Raw genomic sequence first — 21056 nt, forward strand, 5'->3', positions numbered from 1 at the left:
CGCCGAGTGCTGAAGTGCGTTGCACATAAAAATTGTCTGTCCTCAGCTGCAACACTCACTACCAAGTTCCAAACTACCTCTGGAAGCAAAGTCAGCACAAGAACTGTTCGTCAGGAGCTTCATGAAATGGGTTTCCATGGCTGAGCAGCCGCACACAAGTCTAAGATCACCATGCGCAATGCCAAGCGTCGGCTGGAGTGGTATAAAGCTCATCACCATTAAACGAATCTGGGTTTGGTGGATGCCAGGAGAGCGCTACCATCCCCAATGCATATTGCCAAATGTAAAGTTTGGTGGAGGAGGAATAATGGTCTGGGGCTGTTTTCATGGTTCGGGCTAGGCCCCTTAGTTCCAGTGAAGGGAAATCTTAACGCTACAGCATACAATGACATTCTAGACGATTCTGTGCTTCCAACTTTGTGGCAACAGTTTGGAGAAGGGCCTTCCTGTTTCAGCATGACAATGCCCCCGTGCATAAAGCGAGGTCCATACAAAAACGGTTTGTTGAGATCAATGTGGAAGAACTTGACTGGCCTGCACAGAGCCCTGACCTCAACCCGATCTAATACCTTTGCGATGAATTGGAACGCTGACTGCAAGCCAGGCCTAATCGCCCAACATCAGTACCCGACCTCACTAATGCTCTTGTGGCTGAATGGAAGCCAGTCCCCGCAGCAATGTTCCAACATCTAGTGGGAAGCCTTCCCAGAAGAGTGGAGGCTGTTATAGCAGCAACTCCATATTAATGCCCATGATTTTGGAATGAGATGTTCGACAAGCAGGTGTCCACATACTTTTGGTCATGTAGTGTAACTGGATCGTCTACCCATGGAACCGGTCAAAAGCACAAAACGCACAAAGCAAAAACATAAAAGATAACGACATCAAAACCCCACAAAAATCTATCTGGCTCCTTGTTAAAATCTCTTCTTGGTACAGTGGAGCTCTCTGTATGGCCATAACTGCCCTCCAGTCATTATTAAAGAGAGAGATGGGACCCGAGTTGAGGCATCAGCACGCATCACTTCTCCCCTGCTCCTAAAAGTTTACTCCAAGCCCTCCACCAGCTCCTAGAGGGCCTATTTACAGCACAGGCGGTGGATTGTATTGGCTGCACGCTAACGCTTCCAAACACTCCTTTGATTCCCTCCCCTCCATTCCTCCCCCCCCCCCCCTCTCTTCTCGGGTTTTTACTGACCCCTGGACACATGAGAGCTGTCTCGCTGCAGTGGGGGCCCGGGGCGCTGACGAGAACAGCCGACCCTGCCAGGGAGAGATGGGACAGATCTTGAAATACTCCTCCCATCCTTTCTAATAAAGGGAAAGAAACTTCTCTCCTCCTCCTTTCATTCACAGTCTTTTTTTGGGGATCCCTTCAAGTTCCTCTGCAGGCTATCCCTTCGGACGGGATGAAAACAGGGTAAAAAAAAACAAAGAAAGAAAATAAATGAAATAAAAAATGCTTCTTCGGCACAATTTAAACCCAAACGCAAAAGTTGCAAGGGTTCTGTAAACAGGAGGAAAAGCTGATGGCTAGATATCTCAGATAAAAAGAGAGAGCGAGAGAGAGAGAGAGAGAGAGAGAGAGAGAGGAAAGAGGGAACAGAGGGATGTAAAAGCCAATAGGTTTTGTTCATTGGGAGTGATGTTTTTGATGAACTATAGGGCCTGGGTTCCAGAGGTTTTTTGCCTGAGACATTGCACTACGCAGCGCTCGGCATAAGAACGCATTTACACAAGCGTTTATTTATTCATGTTATTTTCTTTTCCGTGCGGCTTGTACAATCTCGACCCCCAATCCCCTCTGTGTTTCTGTTTATTTTCCATACTTTTAAAAAAAAAAACGAGCAGTTTTGCTGAAATGTAATTTGTTTCGATGGTAGTCACTTGTGTTGTTCCCCGCTGCCATAACTTGAATACTAAATGAGTGGAGCTCCGGTCAATAACGATGAAGCACCTCAGAGGCAGCAGACTGGTGGGTTAGAGCATATTTCTCCCAAGTTCACAGGACAGACATAAAAGATACGTGGTTTAGGCCAATGGGAACACATCATTGCGGTTGGTTGGTTTCTATCTGATCACGTGGATAATATCTTCCCAGTTCAAAACAACACGCTTTAGATCTGTGGTTTGTAGATGCCCCCAAACCATGGACTTATATTAAAGATCGAGGGATTAAGTCTTGCCCTGGCTTTAGCCAGCTGAGGATATGGACTTTTTCTTACTTAATGTCACTCAAGGTTTTCCATTATACCAGGATCCAGACCAGGATTTTTACTTACAAGTCTGTGACAAATTACATCGTAAAAGGAGCTGTGCAAATATTATTAAAGTCAACTGAACTGAATTGCTGAATAAAGGGGACAATATACAGTTATTTCAGTGAAAGCCCAGCAGACTAAAGAAAGACTTAGAGAGACGGCGCTTTTCAGTGTCTCTGGCGACAGAGCTCTCAGTCCAAGGGGAAAAGCTCTTAGCCCAATCAGTGTGGTTAGAATACCTGAGCACATTTTGCAGTTGTAATCGTATCACAGACACACAGCATAATCACATTCCATGCCTGACAACCAGGCATAATGAGGATGGGGGGGAGTAGGCACGAACCAGTAGAGAGAAACCTCTTTATGTTTCTCCTGTAGGACTTTCTACCATATTCGCTCTCACTCACAAGAACATTCAGTGGCCATTGCTTCTTAAATGGTTTTGACCACCCAAGGACTTGCTATGCAAACAGAGTAGAGGTCGACCGATTATGATTTTTCAACGCCGATACCGATGCCGATTAATCGGTGCCCAACAAAGGCCGATACTGATTAATCGGCCGTTTTTTTATTTTTATTTAATGACAATTACAACAATACTGAATGAACACTTATTTTAACTTCATATAATACATCAATAAAATCAATTTAGCCTCAAATAAATAATGAAACATGTTCAATTTCATTTAAATAATGCAAAAACAAAGTGTTGGAGAAGAAAGTAAAAGTAAAAGTGCAATATGTGCCATGTAAAAAAGCTAATGTTTAAGTTCCTTGCTCAGAACATGAGAACATATGAAAGCTGGTGGTTCCTTTTAACATGAGTCTTCAATATTTCCAGGTAAGATGTTTTAGGTTGTAGTTATTATAGGAATTATAGGACTATTTCTCTTTATACAATTTGTATTTCATATACCTTTGACTATTGGATGTTCTTATAGGCACTTTAGTATTGCCAGTGCAACAGTATAGCTTCCGTCCCTCTCCTCGCTCCTACCTGGGCTCGAACCAGGAACACATCGACAACAGCCACCCTCGAAGCAGCGTTACCCATGTAGAGGAAGGGAAAAAACTACTCCAAGTCTCAGAGCGGGTGACGTTTGAAACGCTATTAGCTCGCACCCGGTTAACTAGCTAGCCATTTCACATGGGTTACACCAGCCTAATCTTGGGAGTTGACAGGCTTGAAATCATAAACAGCGCAATGCATTGCGAAGGGCTGCTGGCAAAACGCACGGAAGTGCTATTTTGAATGAATGCTTACGAGCCTGCTGCTGCCTACCATCGCTCAGTCAGACTGCTCTATCAAATCATAGACTTAATTATAACATAATAACACACAGAAACACAAGCCTTAGGTCATTAATATGGTCGAATCCGGAAACTATCATCTCGAAAACAAAACGTTATTCCTGTTACATTGCACAACCTTCAGTGTTATGTCACAATTACGTAAAATTCTGACAAATTACCCAAAGTGTTGCTATATACCCTGACTGCGTGCAATGAACGCAAAATGACACAATTTCACCTGGTTAATATTGCCTGCTAACCTGGATTTCTTTTAGCTAAATATGCAGGTTTAAAAATATATACTTCTGTGTATTGATTTTAAGAAAGGCATTGATGTTTATGGTTAGGTACAGTCGTGCAACGATTGTGCTTTTTTCGCAAATGCGCTTTTGTTAAATCATCCCCGTTTGGCGAAGTCGGCTGTCTTTGTTAGGAAGAAATAGTCTTCACAGTTCACAACGAGCCAGGCGGCCCAAACTGCTGCATATACCCTGACTCTGTTTGCAAGAGAAGTGACACATTTTCCCTAGTTAAAAGAAATTCATGTTAGCAGGCAATATTAACTAAATATGCAGGTTTAAAAATATATACTTGTGTATTGATTTTAAGAAAGGCATTGATGTTTATGGTTGGAGCAACGTGTACCTAAGCGATTATATGCAACGCAGGACAGGCTAGATAAACTAGTAATATCATCAACCATGTGTAGTTAACTAGTGATTATGATTGATTGATTGTTTTTTATAAGATAAGATTAATGCTAGCTAGCAACTTACCTTGGCTTCTTACAGCATTTGTGTAACCTCGTGGAGTGCAATGTAAAGCAGGTGGTTAGAGCGTTGGACTAGTTAACCTTAAGGTTGCGAGATTGAATCCCTGAGCTGACGAGGTAAAAATCTGTCTTTCTGCCCCTGAACAATGCAGTTAACCCACCGTTCCTAGGCCGTCATTGAAAATAAGAATGTGTTCTTAACTGACTTGCCTAGTTAAATAAAGGTCTAAAAAAAAAAAACGGCCAAATCGGCGTCCAAAAATACCGATTTCCGATTGTTATGAAAACTTGAAATCGGCCCTAATTAATCGGCCATTCCGATTAATCGGTCGACCTCTAAAACAGAGTGCTTTGAATTACACTGATTAGCATTGATATTTGAGCCATATATACAGTCCCGTTCAAAAGTTTGGGGTCACTTAGGAGTGCCCCTGTTTTTGAAAGAAAATCACATTTGTTGTCCATTAAAATAACATCAAATTTATCAGAAATACAGTGTAGACATGTTAATGTTGTAAATGACTATTGTAGCTGGAAATGGCAGATTTTATATGGAATATCTACATTGGCGTACAAAGGCCCATTATCAGCAACCATCACTCCTGTGTTCCAATGGCACGTTGTGTTATCTAAAGAAAAGGCTTTAAAAGGCTTATTGATCATTAGAAAACCCTTATGCAATTGGTGATTTTATGACTGATGAACAAACACCATGTGTATGAACCATTTATTGTTAGGACTTGAAAAAGGGTTCAAGTTCTGTGCACTTCCTATGTAACTTTGGGAGTTAACCAATCATAAAGGTCACTTACGCTGACGAGCATCTGCGGGAAGGGCCCTCTGGAGTTTTCAGGCACGTTGATTGGCGGAATGACCCAGTCTCTCTTCTGTCTCCGCAGTCCCTTGGAGCTCATCTCCCATTGCCTGGGAAACATGATGACGGTGGGTGGGGCCTGGAACTCTGGTGGTGCTTTGACCCCCTCTTCCTCCTTCCTTTCTCCTTCTTTCCCCTGTTCCACTCTGATCTGAAAGACACGACACAAAGGACAAAGATACAGTTGAGCGGGTTGCTATGTGATAAAATTGTGACGTGCGTACATGTGAGTGTGCACGTGTGTATGTAAGAGGAGGCCCAAAGTTGCCAAAGCTAGCCCAGACCTTGTTCTTTACACCTGGTTGTTAAAAACTCCCATAAAGAGTGGACACGTCTCTCCTAGGATTTACACCCCTATTCCCATTGCATGGCCAGGGATACTGTGAGAACTGTCTACCTGCAAGCTGGTGTTTTAATCAGGAGTAAGATGGCTACAAAGAACCTCCATTCCCTTATGTGTGAATATTCACTCATTAAAGTCTTGTTGCTAATGATGTCTTGATTGTAATCAGTGAGGTGGGTTTTGGTGCAATCAAATGAGAAGGATTACCAACAAAGTTTGAAATGCATTGGCAGAGCAACCAACTGTTGAGAAACACACTTACAAAGTAAATCCAGTGATTCATTTATTCAGCATTTGAATCAATGAAAAAATGCCGGGTGGATCTATGTAACACATTTTTCCCAGGGTCAAATATTAAGTTAGATAAGCCGCTCGTTATTTTCCCGTTTCAATAACAAATCAAATATCCGACAAGCCCGTAACAAACGGACATAATACTGTATGTCACGTCAACATTCATGTATGTGTATCTGGGAGCCTGCTGTATGACTAAAATCAGACCTGTAGATTCTCAGGTTCATGTCCTGTATGGTCCGGGGTCCACATGAATAATACAAAGTTCGAATCAGTCCAGCATCTCCAGGCTCTGCTAGTAGGAACACACTGTATCCTGCATGTCCAGGGGCTATGGGAACTCTGGTATTAACATGGAGGAATCATGTTAGATTTGACATGCAGTATCTCCGAGTTCAGCAAGTTCAGTCAGAATCGTCCTCCAACCACATCCCTCAGCCCTCTAGCTCCTCCCCTCTCAATATCGCTTTCTATAACCCTCCCTTTTCCCCCTCCATCTCTCTCTCTCTCCTTCTTATTGTTGTCCCCCTCTCTCCTCCCTTTCGGCTGATCCTGACACCTTGTCTTGGTAAAAGCAATTCATCAGAAGCTGCGGAGTGCTATGCTAATAGGTGGATGGAGCGTGAGACGGTATAAGCGTGCTAGGGGGCTAGGACGATGTCGTGCTAACGCTCTATCCCAGGTCCCTTAGATCTCCACCAGGTCTCCCCAAATCATCTGCTCTCATGTTGCTTATTGTTCCATGGCAGGGAGCGAATCGGAGACATTTCCAGCTAAACGGGTGAGAGCAGTGGCACATGGTAAGATAAGCGTATTGTGTGTGTGTGAGTGTGTGTGTGTGTGTGTGTGTGTGTGTGAGAACAAACTCCGCTCCTCGTTTAAGAGAGACAGGTCCAATCACCATATATTTACATATAAAAAGCCTTGTGTTTTAATACCTGTTCCAATATTTCATTTTACCTTCCCTCACCTCTCTAACTTCCCTCTCTCTTCCCCCTCTCGCTAATGTGTGGCCTTGCGGTTTCCTACCGGTAGTTAAAATGCAAGGGGAAACCCAGGAACTATGCAGGAACAGGGCACAACAGCGGAAGAATAAAAGAAGGTTCTCTTGGCACACTGAAAGTTGAGAGCTCTGGCGCACCGCAAGCTGTTTATTCTAATTACCGCCCCGTGGAACTTTCCACACAGTCTATAAACACACACACCCCCCCCCGCTGTCTGGTTGCCTCCGAAGCTGGGCTGTACCTGCCAGTGGAAACAATGCTTTCAGATTGAATTCATTAGATGGACGTACATGAGAAGGCTTTCAAGCTGCATTAAAGGAAGCCTGTCTGTTGGAGAGGTTGGCATGTAAATAAACGTTGGGTGGGTGGGAAGGAAGGAAGGAAGGAAGGAAGGAAGGAAGGAAGGAAGGAAGGAAGGAAGGAAGGAAGGAAGGAAGGAAGGAAGGAAGGAAGGAAGGAAGGAAGGAAGGAAGGAAGGAAGGAAGGAAGGAAGGAAGGAAGGAGAAGAGGGGCAATACCCATGGGTGAATGTGTCGTTTTCAGTTTCTTCAATCCAGCTCCACATTTCAAACATCAGATATGGCACAGAACAAGGGAGGGTGGGGGGGCAGGGGAGAAGAGAGTGAGAAGAGGGGAGAAGAGGGGAAAAGAGAGGGAGAAGGGAAGGAGAGGGTTAAGGGCTAACATGATGGATGGAGCGAGGGTAGAGACATGTTTGGCCTCTGTCATTTGCTCGTCAAATATAATTTGGCAAATTTCGAGTTTAGAACGTTTGATGTTTCAAATATTGTCCAAACTTTTTGGAGTTGTGAATGTCGATCTTAAAATCCATGCTTCCCTTGGTGATTCATCTACTTAGATTTCAGCTCAAATTATTTTCATGTCCTGTATACAGGGGAATGAATGAGTGTAGTGGGTGCACTTCATCTCTCTGCCACTAGGGGAGCTGCAGCTCCTCATACAGACAGCTCTGTCTTTGCTTTTCTAAGTCCTCAAGATCCAGAAATAAACTAATCCAACCATTCTTCTCCTCTCCTGTGCCAGGCACAGTCTACCCTTCCAAACACATGTGTCATCATGTGCCATGTTGCCTGAACCAGATCCCCATGGTGTATGTTCAGGGGGACACCTCTCTCTCCCCCCGGTACCCAGTGCCAAGTCAAACACGCGTGTGTTCTCCAGCTACGATACATGGATCCAAACTAGATTAGTCAGATGGAGAGGGGCGACAGATGTACGCTGGGTTCTGGACAAATGTCTTCTATTTCTCATCGGGAGGAGGGCTTAGTGGGCCTGATTGCAGGGGCTGGCTACCCCAGTTCAGAGTGCCATGGTGGGGGGGACTAGGGAGGGGAGGGAGGAGGGGTTGGGGGGGGTTATATTGAGAAGCAGATGTGACCTTTCTGTCTAAATAAGTCATGCTCCAAATCCTTTCATCTGCAGATGCTAACAGGTACATGTGGACCGCTAGTGACTAAGGGGCACAGAGAGAGAAGTGAGAGACGGAGAGCGCAAGAGAGATAGAAAGAGAGCAAGAGAGGGAGAGATGAGCTGTGCCCATTGTTGCCTAAGGGACTCTGGCCAAGCTGTTCTCCAGCTGTGGTAGTGTACTGGAATCCTGGCCACAGCCTGCTGACACACATTGATAACTCAGAAATAACACAGACAAATATGTGAACGAACACACATGCACACACACACACAGGCAGACAACACCAAGACAAATAATACTAGATAGGATTGTGTTAGATCGTCAAATATCGCACAAGGGGCAAACGCAGGATTTCACCATCATTCCTATAGCTTGGAGGCTAACATCATCACACAACAGTCTGCTAAAAGGACTGCCAATGTCTGGTTGCACCGGTCTAAGCATTAAATAACTGAATGTAGAATTATATATATATTTTAGGGGGTTGATCAGCTTTAATATGGCAGATAGACTGTAGCATCCATCAATGTAATTGCCTGCATGATTTCCAATCCCCCATATTTGGGTGGTAAATGTACAGTTGAAGTCGGAAGTTTACATACACTTAGGTTGGAGTCATTAAAACTCGTTTTTCAACCACTCCACAAATTTCTTGTTAACAAACTATAGTTTTGGCAAGTGGGTTAGGACATCTACTTTGTGCATGACACAAGTAATTTTTCCAAAAATTGTTTACAGACAGATTATTTCACTTATAATTCACTGCATCACAATTCCAGTGGGTCAGAAGTTTACATACACTAAGTTAACTGTGCCTTTAAATGGCTTGGAAAATTCCAGAAAATGATGTCATTGCTTTAGAAGCTTCTGATAGGCTAATTTACATCATTTGAGTCTAATTGGAGGTGTACCTGTGGATGTATTTCAAGGCCAACCTTCAAACTCAGTGCCTCTTTGCTTGACATCATGGGGAAATCAAAAGAAATCAGCCAAAAACTGTAGACCTCCACAAGTCTGGTTCATCCTTGGGAGCAATTTCCAAATGCCTGAAGGTACCACGTTCATCTGTACAAACAATAGTATGCAAGTATAAACACCATGGGACCACGCAGCCGTCATACTGCTCAGGAAGGAGACACTCTGTCTCCTAGAGATGAATGTACTTTGGTGCGAAAAGTGCGAATCAATCCCAGAACAACAGCAAAGGACCTTGTGAAGATGTTGGAGGAAACGGGTACAAAGTATCTATATCCACAGTAAAACGAGTCCTATATCGACATAAGCTGAAAGGCCGCTCAGCAAGGAAGAAGCCACTGCTCCAGAACCGCCATAAAAAAACAGACTACGGTTTGCAACTGCACATGGGGACAAATATCGTACTTTTTGGAGAAATGTCCTCTAGAACTATAGAACTGTTTGGCCATAATGACCATCATTATGTTTGGAGGAAAAAGGGGGAGGGTTGCAAGCCGAAGAACACCATCCCAACCGTGAAGCACGGGGGTGGCAGCGTCATGTTATGGGAGTGCTTTGCTGCAGGAGGGACTGGTGCACTTCACAAAATAGATGGCATCATGAGGTAGGAAAATTATGTGGATATATTGAAGCAACATCTCAAGTCATCAGTCAGGAAGTTAAAGCTTGGTCGCAAATGTGTCTTCCAAATGGACAATGACCCCAAGCATACTTCCAAAGTTGTGGCAAAATGGCTTAAGGACAACAAAGTCAAGGTATTGGAGTGGCCATCACAAAGCCTTGACCTCAATCCTATAGAAAATTTGTGGGCAGAATTGAAAAAGCGTGTGCGAGCAAGGAGGCCTACAATCCTGACTCAGTTACACCAGCTCTGTCAGGAGGAATGGGCCAAAATGCACCCAACTTATTGTGGGAAGCTTGTGGAAGGCTACCCAAAACGTTTGACCCAAGTTAAACAATTTAAAGGCAATGTTACCAAATACTAATTGAGTGTATGTAAACTTCTGACCCACTGGGAATGTGATAAATAAAATATGAAATAAATCATTCTCTCTACTATTATTCTGACATTTCACATTCTTAAAATAAAGTGCACCGCAGCCAACGTGAGTAAAGCATTTAACCTGTTGTGGCTAGGGGGCAGTATTTTCACGGCTGGATAAAAAAATGTACCCGATTTAATCTGGTTACTAATCCTACCCTGTAACTAGAATATGCATATACTTATTATATATGGATAGAAAACACCCTAAAGTTTCTAAAACTGTTTGAATGGTGTCTGTGAGTATAACAGAACTCATTTGGCAGGCAAAACCCTGAGACATTTTCTGACAGGAAGTGGATACCTGATGTTTACATAACCTACACAACTCATCTCATATGTATATACTGTACTCTATACCATCTACTGCATCTTGCCTATGCCGTTCGGCCATCGCTCATCCATATATATTTTTATGTACATATTCTTATTCATTCCTTTACACTTGTGTGTATAAGGTAGTTGTTGTGAAATTGTTAGATTACTTGTTAGATATTACTGCATGGTCGGAACTAGAAGCACAAGCATTTCGCTACACTCGCATTAACATCTGCTAACCATGTGTATGTGACCAATAAAATGTGATTTGATTTGATTTGAAGTGGTGATCCTAACTGACAGGGAATTTTTACTAGGATTAATTGTCAGGAATTGTGAAAAACTGAGTTTAAATGTATTTGGCTAAGGTGTATGTAAACTTCCCACTTCAACTGCATATATTTGTATTATTTTCCCCTAACCTTACCACCCTTTCCGTAATTGGAGTAAACTAATGGACAACAACACTTAGAATGTTAAATTAACAGTGTACCACTACCATCCCAGACAACAAGACCACAGAGACCACAATGTTCAACTCACTGTTGATTAAGTGTTAACACAGAAATGCCAGCTCTCCTCTGCAGCAAAGGAAACACACTCCCTCCATCCACTGTTGGAACAGAAGAATGGCAGAGGAGGAGAGGAAGAGACCCGAGCCAGACGTAGACTCAGAGTTCTAGAACAGCAGCTTAATAGAGTCAACAGACTTTCAACATACGTTCTTCCTTTCTCTAGCCCACACGCACACAGAGGCAAGACACACAGACACACACAGAGACGAGACGCACAGACACACACGCATGCATGCGCGCACACACATACACACATGCGGGAATTGACGCATGCGCCCACATACCCACACACTCTATCCACAACCAGAGGTGTACACTGAAACACACACTTAATATTCACATGATCCTACATAATCCCTTTAACACAAAAACAAACACACATTCTCTCCCACACATTCACACACACATACACACACACACACACACACACACACACACACACACACTGTGTGAACAGGAGTCAGTGAGTGTGAAATGGAAGCGGTGCCCAGCTCCGGTGCCACCAGAACCCAGCCAGCTGGCTCCTATCCCGGCCTTCCCCTACCCTCCCTCCCCTCCCCTCGCACCCCGGCCCGTACGCTTTGATATCAGTCAGCCCCTGGCAAAACACACATCTGGAAGGTATTACTCCACAGAGCAGGGCGCCACAAAAAAGACATTTCACATTGTGTTCAGCGTCCTTGTTGTTTTCTATGTCTGTATATCAATTTGTATTACTACAGCTGTAGTAGAATGGTCTGACCCAACTCTATTCTCCTCCCCCCTTCCGTATCGGACTTCATTAGTATGAATGTGTAATAGACAAACAATGGAGTAGTCGCTTAGGGTCTAAGACCTGCTCTTTAGTTCGACTGGCTATCTCTGCCGCAAAGTCCGTGAACCCAGTGGGATTTGGGTGTGAAGCTGCCTGAGTTCCATGAGCACTCGCACACACACTTGGCTTCACACACACTCCCTTGGACCCAACACACTCTCCTCACATAGTACAGCAGCCATGGTGTGACCCCATCTTGGCTGCCCACAGTAAGAGGTTCTCTTGGTGGATCAGTTTGATGGCAGAGAACTGAGTGGCACATGGTCTGTTCTGGACAGGGAGAATTTTGGCTGATCCTGTGATCCCTATCTAAGCAATGTCAGAGTGCCCTGGCCGCCCCTACCACTCTCTGCTCCAGTAGGACATTTAGTACCAGGTGGCAGGGAGACATGAGAATCACTGCACTGATTAAATGCTGATTAGATGTTGGAATGGACCATTGGGGTTCAGGGAGAGATATGGAACGGGCCAATGATGAGTCTTAGACTCAAAGTCTTAGCTCAAAGCTACAGTAGAGTCACTCTAACTTTGTTAATATATGCTGTTTCCTACCTTCCTAACCTTCCACTCCTCGAATAGCCTTCACTTCTAACCTAAAGGGTTGAGATAAAGGCCATGCCAAGTCCTGATGAACCCAGTGCCTTGGTGCCAGTCCAGGCTGACTATATGTGACAGTCTCTGTATAGGCAGCAGAGTGAAATCAGTTGTGGGTATTTTTATCCCCCTTCCTGGGCTGTAGGACACCTTCAGTAAATAAATCATAGGACTACTAATATAGGACAACTCAGTCTCCCGCCCGGGTTGCCAGGTTTGAGACACCATTATCGGACTCCTCAGTGTATTCCTGGATTCAGATACTATTTGATAAAATGGCAGCGGAAGAAATGGCAGCAGTTTTACGGCGCCCAACCAATTGTGCGATTATGTGCTATTAAGACTAAGGAGATGATTGTGGACTACAGGAAAAGGAGGACGGAGTACGCCTCCATTCTCATCGACGGGGCTGTAGTGGAGCAGGTTGAGAGCTTCAAGTTCCTTGGTGTCCACAGCACCAACAAACTAGAATAGTCCAAACACACCAAGACAGTCGTGAAGAGGGCACAACAACCCCTATTCCCCCTCAGGAAACTAAAAAGATTTGGAATGGGTCCTGATATCCTCAAAAGGTTCTACAGCTGCAACATCGAGAGCATCCTGACTGGTTGTATCACTGCCTGGTACGGCAATTGCTCGGCCTCCGACCGCAAGGCACTACAGAGGGTAGTGCGTACAGCCCAATACATCACTGGGGTCAAGCTTCCTGCCATCCAGGACCTTTATACCAGGAGGTGTCAGAGGAAGGCCCTAAACATTGTTAAAGACCCCAGCCACGCCAGTCATAGACTGTTCTCTCTACTACCGCATGGCAAGTGGTACCAGAGTGCCAAGTCTAGGACAAAAAGGCTTCTCAACAGATTTGACCCCCAAGCCATAAGACTCCTGAACAGGTAATCAAATGGCTACCCAGACTATCTGCATTGTGTGCACCCCCCCACCCCTCTTTTACGCTGCTGCTACTCTCTGTTTATCATAAATGCATAGTCACTTTAACTATACATTCATGTACATATGTACATACTACCTCAATTGGGCCGACCAACCAGTGCTCCCGCACATTGGCTAACCGGGCTATCGGGATTGTGTCCCGCCACCCACCACCCGTCAACCCCTCTTTTACGCTACTGCTACTCTCTGTTCATCATATATGCATAGTCACTTTAACCATATCTACATGTACATACTACCTCAATAAGCCTGACTAACCGGTGTCTGTATGTAGCCTCGCTACTTATAAAGCCTGTCTTTTTACTGTTGTTTTATTTCTTTACTTACCTATTGTTCACCTAATACCTTTTTTGCACTATTGGTTAGAGCCTGTAAGTAAGCATTTCACTGTAAGGTCTACACCTGTTGTATTCGGCGCACGTGACAAATAAACTATGATTTGATGATTATTAGGACAACTCAGTTCATTCCTGGGTTGCCAGGTTTGAGCTACTATTATAGGACTAGTCAGTGTCTTCCTGGGTTGCCATGTTTGTGCAAGTGAGGCTAACACAGAGAAACATATACATTGGGCACGGGCATGCACATACCAATACATAGCACACATTAAGAAACAGCCTCAGAGACAATGAAACATGCTTTCACACACTGGACAGACACTGGACAGACAGCAAACAAACACACACAGATACACTGACACAGAACACATATTCTTTCAATATGTTTTATTTACAATGACAGCCTACCAAGAGGCAAAGAGCCTCCTGTGGGGACAGGGCTGGGATTTAGATTTTTTTTTAACTGGACAAAACACACATCACGACAAGAGAGACACCACAACACTACATGAAGAGAGACCTAAGACAACAACACAACATGGCAGCAATACAACATGGTAGCAGCACGAACATGGTACAAACATCGTCAGGCACAGAAAACAGCACGAAGGGCAAAAAGGTAGAGACAACAATAAATCACGCAAAGTGTCAGGAAGAGTGTCCATGATTGTCCAGTCTGAGTGTTTTGTTTGTAGCTCCTTCCAGTCGCTAGCTGCAGCGAACTGAAAAGAGGAGCGACCCAGGGATGTGTGCGCTTTGGGGACCTTTAACAGAATGCGAATGACAGAATGGGTGCTGTATGTGTAGGAAAGAGGGTTGCAGTTAGGAGGGAGTGAGGCCTAAGAGCGTTTTATAAATAAGCATCAACCCATGGGTCTTGTGTCGGGTATACGGAGATGGCCAGTTTACATAGGAGTATAGATTGCAGTAATATGTCCTATAAGCAGCATTGGGGGCAAATCTGATGGCACAATGGTAAAGAACATCTAGCCGCTGGAGAGCACCCTTACCTGCTGATCTATAAGTTACATCTCCGTAATCTAGCATGGGTAGGATGGTCATCTGAATCAGGGTTAGTTTGGCAGCTGGGGTGAAAGAGGAGAGATTACGATAGAGGAAACCAAGTCTAGATTTAACGTAAGCCTGCAGCTTGGATATGTGCTGAGAGAAGGACAGTGTACTGTCTATCCATACTCCCAAGTACACTAAGAAACTTTGTCGTAGTGCGTTTAACACAAAATTCCGGGAGGGGCCAGCTGAGTATAAAACTAGGGGGTAGAAGTCTTAACAATGTATCACACAAGTCCCTTGACCCAGGAACACAGTCATCTCTGACACCCAAGATATTCTTTCCAGAAGAGATTCAATCCCACAATGCACTGCACCACTCCTACCTGTGTCCCCCGACCTCTTTTACAGACTAATTGAGACCAAGTGTGAGTGCTGTCCGACATTAAGGCTGTAAGCGGTCACTCCGTCTCTGCTGGAATTGATCTGGGTGGCTGGATGCCTTCTACAGGCACAGTCCCCATAAAAGTATTGTGCGTTGTCGTTACTGAATGTGGTTAACATTAGCAACGCTGCTGCTCTCCTCTAGGCTGGCACTGACGCTCACATGAGATGAGGCGACGCGCTGTAGTCAGAGCTCTGTAGTCAGAGCTCTGTAGTCTACCTGGTCTTTAACACTGTCAGGGAAAGCCAGCCAGGGGGCAACCGGGGACAGGGAGGGACAGACAGACGGGCGGACGGACGGACGGATGTTTTCCAATAACAGCTTACGGGTGAATACAGTACTCCTCCCCTTTGAGAGTGTGATGATCGTACCACTCAGTTGTTAGTTGCTATCCAGACCCCAGCAGAAGATAAGAGAGTAAGGGAGATCACACTGAGCTGATCGCTGACTGAAACAAGAGGATGGGAGTGGGTGGTTTTCTAGGTAGGGTTCTCGAGTACTTTTGGGAGATGCATTTCAAAGGTGTGTGAGAGTGGGTGTGTACGTGTGACGTGAGTATGCACTTACGTGCATGTGTGTGTGTGTGCGCACATCTACTGTATGAACAGAATGATATTCTTACCTGATCGCCTGGCGGTGAGGGTGTGGGTTGCCCCATCAGGGCCAGTTTGACCGTTGTCTCCCACACGTGTGTGTGTGGACCGCTGGCAGTGACCGTGAACTGGACCGGTCCGCTCAGGCCTGCCACCTCTCTCTGGGTGTAGATTGACCCATCGGTCCCAACGCTGAACCTGGCGTCACCGCTCTGAAAGACCACCCCCTCGTTCTCCATACAGTCATCAAACCTCACTAGAGAGAGAGAGAGAGAGAGAGAGAGAGAGAGAGAGAGAGAGAGAGAGAGAGAGCGAGAGAGAGAGATGTAATTCATGCATAGTTATGACTGGGTAATACCACCAATACATGTTAATACTACCAATACATAGTTCACATTATCATACGTGAATGACCATTCATGCATGGTGGTGGATACCGTTCTTATTCCATTGAAAGGTTATGAATACAGCAGTGTGGTATTTTGCACTTGAGCTGTTTGATGTTGTCTCTTCACGCCTGCATACATCATCTGCCTGCAGGACTCTCTGTGGACTTTTACCCAGAAATGATGTTTGGAGAAATATCCCTGATAATGTCACAACCTTTCCAAAGGAACACGGTGGAAATAAAGGAGAGAATGAGACGGGCTTTGTGTTGCCGTCTCAACGTCTCTGTCGGAGAGAGGAGAATAAGCTAGTATACTGTAAAGCGCATTCACACTTATAGAATATATATAGCATTTGGTCAAAACCCAAAAGCTCTAATACAAACATATAAGTACATTCAGAGTATAAGACTTTGGACTCTTGGCCACAGATACAAATAAACACTCAAATCTGAGAAAGGAGAATAGGCAATTATAGCATACTATACAGCAGAGACTTAAAGAATCAGAACACGGACATACTGTACATATAAAGACCAAGATACTAAAAATGACAATTTAATGGACAGGCCTATAAGGTCTTGGGCAAAGCCACGTATACAAGGCAAATAAGCACTCTCACGCACCCATTCTATTCATTACCAATACAATACAGTAGTCAGAGTATGTGATATGGAATGACCCGTATCACCAAGTCCTGTTCAGATTCATGTTAACCCTTTAAGTGGCACACCAATAAAAAAAATCACCAGCTAAATGTATATTTAGCATCAATATAGGCCATACCAGTGATGTTTTAGAGGTCAACACAATTTTACAACCTTCTAATTGAAAATTGTATACACAATTAGCACCAAATATGTGTGATAAATTAGGTTTGGTTTTGCTCACATTCACTTCCTGGTTTTCAACCATCTTTGAATGGTTGTTTAAACAAAGATGTGAGTCCGATAATGAAAACCACATGATCATTTTACTAATTGGCATTGGTTGATGATAAATTATGCCAAACAAAATGAATATGTTTAATTTAAAGTTGGTTGTCAAAGAGAGAAAGAGAGAGAGAGAGAGAGGTGTCTATATCCAGTTTCACTAATTACACACAATCATTAAACAGAGGCAGTGGAACAGCCTATTAGAAAGAAGCAGAGATTGAATGAAACTCGAAACCCAACCCTGAGTCTGAACCTCCCGTCTCCATGGCTGACTGAACACACTATTGACTTCAACCACAGGCTAATATGCAGCAAATCAGCATGAAATTGAGAAAATGTCCTTATCCTTCACATCCCTGAAAAACTAAACAACGGATGGAAGGGAGGCGGCGAGATTCAGTTACTCCACAAACACGATGTAGACATCAAATCAAACAAAGGTCATAAAGGAAACATGTATGTGTGTACAATGCTGTATTTATGTTCCTAAGTTGTGTGGTCCTTGTACTCAGGCCCTACTGAGACAATATTTTATTACTACGTGTTATTATCTCCTATTATGGGTTCATTATTCTGTGTCCAAACACATTCCAAACCAGCTACAGACCACTGGAAGAGCCAGACTATTGTTTCCTGTCTTCAGCCCACCACAAACAGACCCACGCCACCCCACCAATCTCCAGGCTCAGTGGCTAGGGCAATTAACTTATTTCTCTCTCTGTCTCACTCTGTCTTTTTCTCCTTCCCAGGGATTACCTTGTCTAGACAGCATCTCGAGTGAGAGGAACCTTGGGGTTGAAGGACGGAACTCACCAGAGTCTGTTCCCATTCGCTCTCAACGTTTCCACTAGCCACCACTACAACAGCTGAACCACGTACAGTATCTAAACTATCTATGTCTGTCTGTAACTAAATTCCTTCTCCGTCTGGGCCCGGTGGTGGTGATGTATCTGGTAAAACATCATTAAAAACGTTCTCTCTGAAACTAAAACCCGGACAGAATGAACCAACACCACTCAGTCGTTTCCTGGTAACAGGTGTTGTCTAAGGACAGGCGTCCCAGTCTAGCCTGTGGTATTAAGGGAACTGAGTTTTGTGTTTTGTGATACAACAGAAGAGTCCCCCGGTCACCGTCCACCACAAACATCAATGTACAGTATCGCGACACATTTATCAACACTCTCTTTCTCTGTCTTTTTCTTTTTCTCTCTTTGGCTCTCGCTCTGCGCCGTCCTCTCCCTCCTACCTCTCTCCCTGCCCTCTCTTTTCCCCTTTCTCTCCCTGTCCTCTCGCTCTATCTTTCGCCTCTCTATCTCTCTGTTCTCTCTGCAGGACAAACAAACGCTACAGTTGGCAAACAAGCGCTGAAACAGTTTTGGAAGGCAGCCTGATTATATTAGCAAAGAGGAAGTCACATTCAAATTCCAAAATGCTTTATTGTAATGACAAGTGCTCATGTATCGCTGCAGCAGTCAAATATGTGCATATAATGAGCAGCAGGTGGTCTTTCTCGCTCTCCAAATCCCCCTCCCTCTCTCTCTCTCTCTCTCCCTCTCTGGGCACAGAGCCAGTGGTGCAGTAGTCCCCGACAGAAGAAGTTCAGAGAAAGGGCGGGAGAGGAAAGGATATCTTCAAGCTTCTCAAACTGATAGCCTTGCATGTGTGCGTGTGGGGGGGGGAGTGGAGTGCATGGGGAACTAACTGAGACGTGCTAATAGGCAGGTGTGTATAAAGCATTTGCCTGATGTACACCCCCCCCCCCCACACACACTACTCATAAACACCCCGTAGCTCACCTTCACAGCCCATTAAGATCCTTATATCCCCACATTTGATACATTCCCTGTCTTTCAACGCCAGATGCCTGAATAACAAAGGAAAGACAAAGCTCTCTTCCCCCCCACACTCCCTTCTGGTATTCTGGACAGGCATGTGGAGGACCACCTCTGTACTGGCTGATGGGTAGGGTTATACTTTGGTTGTACCTCTGTCATGGGCTTTGCTTGAGTTGAGAGTTGTTTTTCCATGAGATTATTCATAGTACATCTCTGTGTGTTCATACAGACACAACAGGGCCAACGGAGAGCTGCATAAGGAACTGTGTGCTGGATGTGTCAAAACGAGCTAAACAAGCACCACTATTGCTTGCCAATATCTCCCTCTCTTTGTCTCTGTGTGGAGCCTTTCACCTTTCTCTATCTCCATCACAAATGGAGGCAACCTCATTTGTTCCTCTGTTTCTCTCTCTTCAGTTGTCTCTCTATGTATTACAGACGTATTGTGTGTGTGTGTGTGTGTGTGTGTGTGTGTGTGTGTGTGTGTGTGTGTGTGTGTGTGTGTGTGTGTGTGTGTGTGTGTGTGTGTGTGTGTGCGCATACAGTTGAAGTCAGAAGTTTACATACACCTTAGCTAAATACATTTAAACTCAGTTTTTCACAATTCCTGACATTTAAGCTTGGTTGCAAATGTGTCTTCCAAATGGACAATGACCCCAAGCATACTTCCAAAGTTGTGGCAAAATGGCTTAAGGACAACAAAGCCAAGGTATTGGAGTGGCCATCACAAAGCTCTGACCTCAATCCCATAGAAAATGTGAGGGCAGAACTGAAAAAGTGTGTGCGAGCAAGGAGACCTACAAACCTGACTCAGTTACACCAGTTCTGTCAGGAGGAATGGGCCAAAATTCACCCAACTTACTGTGGGAATCTTGTGGAAGGCTACCCGAAATGTTTGACCCAAGTTATACAATTTAAAGGCAACGCTACAAAATACTAATTGAGTGTATGTAAACTTCTGACCCACTGGGAATATGATGAAAGAAATAAATGCTGAAATAAATAATTCTCTCTACTATTATTCTGACATTTCACATTCGTAAAATGAAGTGGTGATCCTAACTCACCTAAAACAGGGAATTTTTACTAGAATTAACCTCTCTAGGGTATGTGGGACGAAATCGTCCCACCTACTCAACAGCCAGTGGAATCCCGTGGCGCATTATTCAAATACCTTAGAAATGCTATTACTTCAATTTCTCAAACATATGACTATTTTACACCATTTTAAAGACAAGACTCTCGTTAATCTAACCACACTGTCTGATTTAAAAAAGGCTTTACAACGAAAGCAAAACATTAGATTATGTCAGCAGAGTACCCAGCCAGAAATAATCAGACATCCATTTTTCAAGCTAGCATATAATGTCACATAAACCCAAACCACAGCTAAATGCAGCACTAACCTTTGATGATATTCATCAGATGACACTTCTAGGACATTATGTTATACAATACATGCATGTTTTGGTCAATCAAGTTCATATTTATATCAAAAACCAGCTTTTTACATTAGCATGTGACGTTCAGAACTAGCATACCCACCGCAAACTTCCGGTGAATTTACTAAATTACTCACGATAAACGTTCACAAAAAACATAACAATTATTTTAAGAATTATAGATACAGAACTCCTTTATGCAATCGCTATGTCCGATTTTAAAATAGCTTTTCGGCAAAAGCACATTTTGTAATATTCTGAGTAGATAGCCCAGCCATCACGGGCTAGCTAATTTGACACCCACCAAGTTTGGCCCTCACCAAACTCCGATTTACTATTAGAAAAATTTGATTACCTTTGCTGTTCTTCGTCAGAATGCACTCCCAGGACTTCTACTTCAATAACAAATGTTGGTTTGGTTCAAAATAATCCATAGTTATGTTCAAATATCCTCTGTTTTGTTCGTGCGTTCAAGACACTATCCGAAGGGTGACGCGCGTGACGCACGTAACACACCGGCCACATAACATTG

At 44.0% G+C, this 21056-nt stretch overlaps 1 protein-coding gene across 1 annotated transcript in view; it reads right to left on the reverse strand.

Annotated features, from left to right (window-relative positions):
- LOC106571924 (cadherin-4) overlaps positions 1-21056 on the reverse strand; it is a 397705-nt gene that overhangs the window by 90386 nt on the left and 286263 nt on the right. The window contains exons 4-5 of the mRNA XM_014145495.2: positions 15956-16182; positions 5139-5351 (exon numbers count right to left, since the gene is read on the reverse strand). Of these exons, the coding sequence (XP_014000970.2) occupies positions 5139-5351; positions 15956-16182 (440 nt within the window). The remainder of the gene's footprint in view (positions 1-5138; positions 5352-15955; positions 16183-21056) is intronic.

The sequence above is a fragment of the Salmo salar genome, chromosome ssa15 (assembly GCF_905237065.1).
Source record: "Salmo salar chromosome ssa15, Ssal_v3.1, whole genome shotgun sequence".
Taxonomy (NCBI): domain Eukaryota; kingdom Metazoa; phylum Chordata; class Actinopteri; order Salmoniformes; family Salmonidae; genus Salmo; species Salmo salar.